This window comes from Notolepis coatsorum, assembly GCF_963971535.1.
Source record: "Notolepis coatsorum genome assembly, chromosome: 12".
NCBI lineage: Eukaryota > Metazoa > Chordata > Actinopteri > Aulopiformes > Paralepididae > Notolepis > Notolepis coatsorum.
The window spans coordinates 65,835,320-65,843,612 of NC_140176.1; the positions used below are offsets into that span (position 1 = coordinate 65,835,320).

An 8,293-nucleotide genomic window follows, 5' to 3' on the forward strand; every position below is an offset into this window, starting at 1 on the left:
CACCAGACATAGATTTTCATCCACAGCCCACGACAGCCAGAAACCCAACACTAATGATGAGCGTCTCCTGGCTGTAGGTACGTCCTATAAGTTCCGCGTGGTGGCGGTGAACGTCATTGGCTCCAGCCCTCCCAGCGCCCCCTCCAAGGCCTACACCGTGGTGGGCGGCAGGACCAACGAGCGGCCCGTAGACGGACCCTACATCACATACAACGAGGCCATCAACGAGACCACCATCATACTCAAATGGACGGTGAGGCAATAGGGGAACAGAGGGTGTGTGTGAGAGAGAGAGGGGGGGAGAGAGAGAGAGAGAGAGAGAGAGAGAGAGAGAGAGAGAGAGAGGGGGGGGGGGAGAGAGAGAGAGAGAGGGGGGAGAGAGAGATGGAGAGAGAGAGAGACAGAGCAGGATAGACAGAGAGAAAGGGGAGAGACAGGGAGAGGGACAGAGCAGGATAGACAGAGGGAGAAAGGGGAGAGAGCGAGAAGAAAGAAAGAAAGAAAGAAAGAAAGGGGATAGAGAGAGAAAGAGAGAGATAGTTTTCTCTTGCATACCATTGGATAGATGAAAGTCTAGTAAAATGTCACAGAAAGTCTGATAAAGTCATTAGGATTTGAAAATAGTGGTTCCCAGGCCTGGAAAATCTCCTTGAAGTATTTTTTTTCTCAACCAGTTCAAGAGTTTAGCTTGGTTTAAGCGATCAAGCTTATCTGCTAGTAGATCGATGTACCAGAATAATGAAATAATAATTATTAAATACAGTTTGTCCCAAGCATCAGTAACCAAACCAAAGCAACTATCAAAACGATACCAGGGACAATCACAAAAATGAAAAAAAAAATTAACATTTGAGCATAGACTGAAGAATCTTGCTCATGGAAATTGTCCGTATACATATCCCTTACCTACTCTTACTAGTTCGTTACGCTGCTGGCCAGTACGACTACTACCATATTGTCTCTATACCTGTATATTAATATTAATATTACAACTTTGTACATACATCTGATTAGCACCATTACTCAGTAGTACTCATTTATATATTTTATACCCGGTTACAATCGAGGGCTTGGCGCAAAATCTTGCAAATGTAAAGTAAAGTGCAATTCGAGGGCTTGGCGCAGAAGGGGCGTAAGTGACACCTCAGGTTTTATATATAATTTTAAAGCTCTTGATGAGCTCTATCAAATGGTAGAAGGATAAGTTCACTATAATTTAACTTTTTCAAATAAAGGCAAAAACATAAAGGCGTGAGTGGGAACCTTCAATTGAGTTTGGCATTTGTCTTTGTTCTCCTGTAAAATTCTGAAAATGTCACTTACGCCCCTTTTGCGCCAAGGTTGGATGCCAAACTAATTTTTGTTCTACTGTACTTGTGCTGTTTGATGACAATACATCTGATAGATCTAATAGAAGAGTCAACAAGTCAGGGATTTTGACTTGTAGGGTTATTGTGCCTGTGTGTGTGTGTGTGTGTGTGTGTGTGTGTGTGTGTGTGTGTGTGTGTGTGTGTGTGTGTGTGTGTGTGTGTGTGTGTGTGTGTGTGTGTGTGTGTGTGTGTGTGTGTGTGTGTGTGTGTGTGTGTGTGTGTGTGTGTCTCAGGAATATACAGTAGCTAACACGTACACGTGTGTTCTCTCTCACCAGTACACTCCCCTCAACAACACGCCCATCTATGGCTTCTACATCTTCTACCGGCCGACGGACAGCGACAACGACAGCGACTACAAGAAAGACGTGGTGGAGGGAGACCGCTACTGGCACTCCATCACCGACCTGCAGCCGGAGACCGCCTACGACATCAAGATGCAGTGCTTCAACGAGGGCGGGGAGAGCGAGTTCGGCAACGTGGTGATCCTGGAGACCAAAGGTGAGCCTTCTCTCTCTCTCTCTCTCTCTCTCTCTCTCTCTCTCTCTCTCTCTCTCTCTCTCTCTCTCTCTCTCTCTCTCTCTCTCTCTCTCTCTCTCTCTCTGTCGTTCTGATAGCACGGGATGTTCTTTATGCCTCTACATGGATTGATTAAAAGGAGATTTTCCTGCAGTTTTGGACCCTTTTATAATATCTTTCTTACTTGATAATAGCTGTGCTTTAAACTGCGCCATTTTGGAGTCAGCCCCGTATTGTTGCTACGCTAATGATTTCAGATGGACTCTAGGCACCTCCCAAATATGACTTCTAGATTCCACAGAGGAAATTCGAGTAACTTTATAGAGTACTTGTTACTTAAAATGACCTCTTCCAGGTTGTTGGTACGTTGTTTTTGAATCTCTTAACTGTGGGGCCCAGGGGGAAAACCTTGCATGTGTTGGTGCCTGGAACCTAGACTGACTCTTTATGTTGTGTTATTATCTGGAACCTAGACTGACTCTTTATGTTGTGTTATTAGCTGGAACCTAGACTGACTCTTTATGTTGTGTTATTAGCTGGAACCTAGACTGACTCTTTATGTTGTGTTATTAGCTGGAACCTAGACTGACTCTTTATGTTGTGTTATTAGCTGGAACCTAGACTGACTCTTTATGTTGTGTTATTAGCTGGAACCTAGACTGACTCTTTATGTTGTGTTATTAGCTGGAACCTAGACTGACTCTTTATGTTGTGTTATTAGCTGGAACCTAGACTGACTCTTTATGTTGTGTTATTAGCTGGAACCTAGACTGACTCTTTATGTTGTGTTATTAGCTGGAACCTAGACTGACTCCTTTTATGGTTATTTATGTTGTGTTATGATAAAGACAGCTCTGCCATGTTGCCGTCGTATCTCTAACTTCCTGTTTCCCCCCTGCAGCTCGTTACAACCAGCAGCCCCTTCCGTCCGACACTCCATTCCGTCCGGAGCCTCCTGGATCAGTTCCCCGCCCCAGTGACCTTCCCTACCTCATAGTCGGAGTGGTCCTGGGAGCCTTCGTCTTCATCATCGTAGCCTTCATCCCATTCTGCCTCTGGAGGGCCTGGGCCAAGCAGAGTGAGTTTTTTTCTATTTAAAGGAACACGCCAACATTTTGGGAAATTAGCTTATCGTCTTCTCCAGAGAGAGACAATAAGGTATGTCATAAAGAACAAATTCTTATTTACAATGGCGACATGTCAAATTGGTCTATATTACGCAGATTGAAGTGAACCACTCAGGGCTGTCAAGGGACCGGCACGTCTGCTCAGTACAAATAGGACTCTGGTCCCCTGGCGCCGGTCCAGCAGTTACCTAACGTCCATGTTGTTATTAAAGGAACGTGATCACGGTGTCATCGTGTCTCAAGACCTGATTTTCTAAAGACCTGGGCGAGGTCGAGGATATGATGTCACGATCACCAGCATTCTCAACAATAAGTCTGTGTCCTCTGCGTCTGTATAATCGTGTTCATCCTGTTCTCGTTCCAGAGCAAACATCGGACCTGTGTTTTCCGGCTGTGGCCTCGCCTGTGTCCTCCTGCCAGTACACCATGGTGCCCCTCCAGGGAATGGCGCTGGTCGGGCACTGCCCCCTGGACCCCCATATGGCTCCTTCGCATGCTGTATACCCCCCCAACGGAGAGTACATCCCCAACGGAGAGTACATCCCCAATGGAGAATACATCCCCAACGGAGAATACATCCCCAACGGCAAACATCACTACCCCACACACTGCCACCCGGGACTGCACCAGGTAAAAGCCTGACTTGACATTTGGAAGGGCCATAATGTAACTTACTTGGTTTGTTTTTAGGCTAAACCTTGGGTGCAAGTTCATTGAACCACTGAGACAAAGAACCATTATAAGTCAGTTTTTAAAATGTTTTAGAAAGCTTGTGTATTTATGCATTGCAGTTATAAACTCAATCACTTGGGCGTGACAATGAGATACTCAACCTTAACCTCTACTGTCTTTAACCATGGATGTTTGAAAATATTGTTCGTCTGAAAACTTCAAATGGACTCGTATGTCTCTTCGACTCAAGGGTTCAATTAATGTGACCATATCTTTATGTTTATTTAGTGTTCATTGTTAAGTGTTGAGAATGAGTCTAACCGTTAGACATCTGTTGTTTGCAGGAGGGGATGGATTGCGATATGGAGTGTGACACGCTGTTGCCACAGACGCTGTCTAACGGACACCTGCCCATCTACCACTACTCTACCTGGTACACATGCAACCTTGCCGTTGTTGTTGTTTGTTTTCACACACAACCCTTGTACAATATTTGACAAAGCTTCTTCTCTATCCTCATTGGAGTGAAGCCAAATGACAACTTACAGGAGCCGGATAAAAAATATATATTTATCCATGAGTATTTATCAAGTATTTTAGAAAGTTGGCTAAAGCTGAATACTCAAAATTGAAGTCTCAACATTCATCTCAATATAGTGTGGACAGTGCAAATTTGAGTAAATCATCACGTTTGAGGTTAATTTGTGCATAAATATTTATAAATATTCGTACACTCCTGTCTTTCACAGTGGTCCCGGGCACCACGGAGAAAACTGCTATCCAGACGACTCCACCCTTCACCTCCTTGACACCTCCCATCATCCAATCGCCTCACTGGAACTAGATTGTGACGCCCACTTTTATGATGGCAACATATTGGAGGAGGATGACATCACTCAAGGTATGTGCCTGTTCCACCAATTAGGGCTGTACCCTGCCAAAAACATTCTTATTTTTTAAATCTTAAAATCTGCGTCCTTAAATTACTGTCATATATGTTGGGCTGCACAAATTTGATCTGCAGGTGGCTGACTTGTTCTCCCTCCCTCTCTCATTAGAGCCGCCCTCCTTTCCTCTTTTATCTCTGGAAGATGAGGGGAACTTCACTGCATCATCGACAGCCACAACACCACAATCCCAAGATGCAACAGTACAGGAAGTGAACATCCTCCCGAGTGAAGCCTCCTCGGAGGCTGATGGGACAGCGGGCTCTACAGATGCATAAGAGACTGTCAAACATACAAAAAACAAACAAGAGAAAATATTTATTTTTGTATCACAGATATTTATATATTTATACTTTTGTACATAAAAGTGTATTTTTGTTCTACTGTATATAAGGTTATTTTCATATTGAAAAAGACTCTTATTGGTACATCCTTCTCCTCTCTCCTCTGGACAAAGGGTACCATGTTGTGATGCTGTTCTCGTGTTGGAATCTCAAGTCATGTCTGCATTTCTTGGGGAGCAAACCGTGTCTGAGATATGATTTCCTACATTAAGATTTCAGTCAGCGGTACCTCAAAGCTGGAGGGGGTTTCTCCTATAATACAGCTGTCAGTATGACAGAACATGGTCCTGTAGTATTTGCAAAAAGCCTACTTGTTAATGCTTTGTCATAAACGATGTAAGTGCCAGCTAACACACAACAATACAATGAGGTCCCAAAAGGTTTACCCAATCATTGGGAAGTATTTCATAGTACATTTAGTATACTTGTCACCGACTGACAACTTGCCGTGATAACCGCTACCCATCTGGCACTCCGATAGGTTTAAAATAAATAATATTTTTGCAAATACTATTAGAACCAATCATACCTGTATGATATGCAAACACCAACAGCAATTCAGCTCTAGACCCACTCCTCAAGTCATTAGCCGAGCAAACCTCCTTACGTAGACGTCACGTCGTTACCTTGTTAGCTTTAAGTGAGCTGAAACAAAGGGACCATTTGGATTATCCTGAATGCTGTATTTCCGTGGCGCTCCTTCCTCCGTCACGTCGTGTTGCTTTACCGAGGTTTCGACACGCAACCGTCTCGTCTGCCGTTTTGTATAGAAAATAACAAATGTCTTATATGCATTGTTCATCATTAACAAACTATTAACAAATGTATGCAACATAAAAGCATTCTGCTTCAGTAGTATAGTGTTCAAAAGAGATTATATATTGTATAGTTATTTATTTTTTTAGGAGCCTGTTTTTTTTTTGTTTTTTTGTTTTTTTATCACTGAATGGGAGAGATTCTGGAAGACATCTTTAACTCAGTCACACATAAGCTGAACCTCAATGTAGACCGAAAACCACTTGTTTACCGTTTTGCTGGTCACCAAAAGACTGCCAAGTGGGGGGATATTTGACTGGTGTGTCACTTATTATCGTTCCCTCGCAAATTGGTGCACAAGTATTAGCCTTTCCCAGAGGCATCTGAGATCAAAATGAAGGAGTTCCCGAATCTTTACTCTTTTTTTTGTTAGTGTAGCCATTATCATGGTTACACAGGCTGGAGCACTATTGCATGTAAATAAAGCTTATGAAATCATGATCATCCTCTCTTGTGTCTGTGTTGCGGCTGGTGCTCTGAATCTGAACATGGTTCGGTTCAACTCATAAATCTTAGACTGAAAGAAATGGATATGGATACAAGAATGCAGTCATACACTACATCACTGTAGTTGCTGCCTAACGCTAGCATCCATCCAGTTTTACATATACACGGTTACATGTTTAAACTTTTATATAAACCAAATGCCAACCTCACATTTTATTTTCTAATTCAACTATGTCTTTATTTTTTTGTGATCACATTTTTTATTTTCTTATTTTCACATGAAACAAGACACAATACAATATTAATACAAAAGACGACATCACAGCACATCAAAGTGAAACATCCCGAGCCCCCGTCCTGACCTCCACGGTCCCCACCCCATGAGGACCCAGAGTCCAGCGCCCCAGTGAGTCAGAGCATCATGCCTCTTTAACACTCCGAGACCCCGAACCACTCCGACCCCCCACCAGCCCGAGACCGCAAACCACCAAACTCAACATTAAGGGTCCAAAATATCCCATCCCATATAGAGATAAATTAGAAATAATAAAAACAATATAAAAAATAAAATTATATTGCCACAGACATTACAAAATAAATTTCTTCCTCCACTCCCACCCCAGGACATATCAGGACCAACATCCCGACCCCGCTTTGCTGCTAGATCATGGATTTTACTCTCAGCTGCCGACGCCCACAAACCAATGTTAGATTCTTTAACTCCAATTACCCGAGCTGTGGAGTTCTCCAAACAAATTACATCTACGAATGTTAAAACCCAATTGATTATTGCACGTTTTTCGGGTTGTTTCCATCTAGCTATCAGTTTTTTGGCTGCTGTAACCAGGGGTGTAGCTCCAGATTCTGGGCCCCATGAAAGAATGTATTTGTAGGCCCCCAGTGAATGCGAGCGCGCGTAAGCGCGAGCCAAATTTTTTTGTGCCATTTTTTTATTGATGAAAACGCATAATATGGTTTTTACCTATACATTCGGATCAGCAGTTCAGCACCTGCACTGTTGGTGGGTGAGCCTAGTAAAGGATGTCGCATTGCGTTCATCTTCAATGAATGGACCAATGCAATAGTCTACCAAAGCCCCCCCTCTCTCTCTATATATCTCACACACACACACACACTTCAGAAAAAAACAGTATCAATGAGAGCATCAATAATACACCTGAGTGATGTCTAGTAAAAGAAAAAAAAGTGCTGGGCCCTTGGAATCATCCTAAGCTACCCCCCCCCAGCTACGCCCCTGGCTGTAACTCCCGCTAAAACATTTTGTTGTAGGAGCCGGCACCTGGGAGATATCATTCAGGAGTAGTGTTGTTGTGGATAGTGGAATTGTCAGGTCACATATATCCGAAAGCTTAGTGGTTATGGTTTTCTAAAATCAAGCCACTGGTGGACATTCCCAAAACATGTGCATATAAGTGCCAGTGGCCCCCAGAGTGCACAGGGTGACTTCTTTGTTAATATAGGACCCACACTGGCAAATGAAATTATAACAGCAGATACAGAGGAAAATGTGCCAGCCGATGAGTGGGGTTTCTGTAACCCAAACTCTATGTTCTTGAGAGCTGTGGAGGAACAGGAAGTTATGGAAACTGTTAGCAAATGCAAAAACAAGACATCTACTGACTGTAATGACCTAAGCATGTCACTTGTTAAAAAAACAATGGATACCATAGTAAAACCGTTTACCTTCATATGCAATTTGTCATTCAGGAATGGTGTATTCCCAAATAAAATGAAAAAGGCAAAGGTCATCCCAGTCTACAAAGCAGGCAATAAAGAACACTTCACAAACTACAGACCAATTTCCTTGCTCTCACAGTTCTCAAAAGTATTGGAGAAATTATTTGTGGACAGGTTGGATCACTTTATAGAAAATAATAACTTACTAACTGAGAACCAATACGGTTTTGCCCTCAATGGCATTGATTGAATTAACTGAAGAAATAATAACAAACATACAAAGTTATACACAGTTGGAGTCTTTGTAGACTTGAAGAAGGCCTTTGACACAATAGATCACAAAATCCTCATAA

The 8,293-nt window shown here is 42.8% G+C and overlaps 1 protein-coding gene across 1 annotated transcript in view; it reads left to right on the forward strand.

Moving 5' to 3' along the window:
- The window catches only part of boc (BOC cell adhesion associated, oncogene regulated), a gene marked incomplete at its 5' end in the record, with an annotated part of 27,660 nt that extends 21,424 nt beyond the window's left edge, over positions 1 to 6,236 (forward strand). Inside the window, 7 exons of the mRNA XM_084325853.1 lie at positions 7 to 253; positions 1,649 to 1,871; positions 2,791 to 2,967; positions 3,381 to 3,646; positions 4,033 to 4,121; positions 4,438 to 4,589; positions 4,747 to 6,236. Of these exons, the coding sequence (XP_084181979.1) occupies positions 7 to 253; positions 1,649 to 1,871; positions 2,791 to 2,967; positions 3,381 to 3,646; positions 4,033 to 4,121; positions 4,438 to 4,589; positions 4,747 to 4,913 (1,321 nt within the window). The 3' untranslated portion in view covers positions 4,914 to 6,236. The remainder of the gene's footprint in view (positions 1 to 6; positions 254 to 1,648; positions 1,872 to 2,790; positions 2,968 to 3,380; positions 3,647 to 4,032; positions 4,122 to 4,437; positions 4,590 to 4,746) is intronic.
- Positions 6,237 to 8,293: the final 2,057 nt, after the last annotated feature.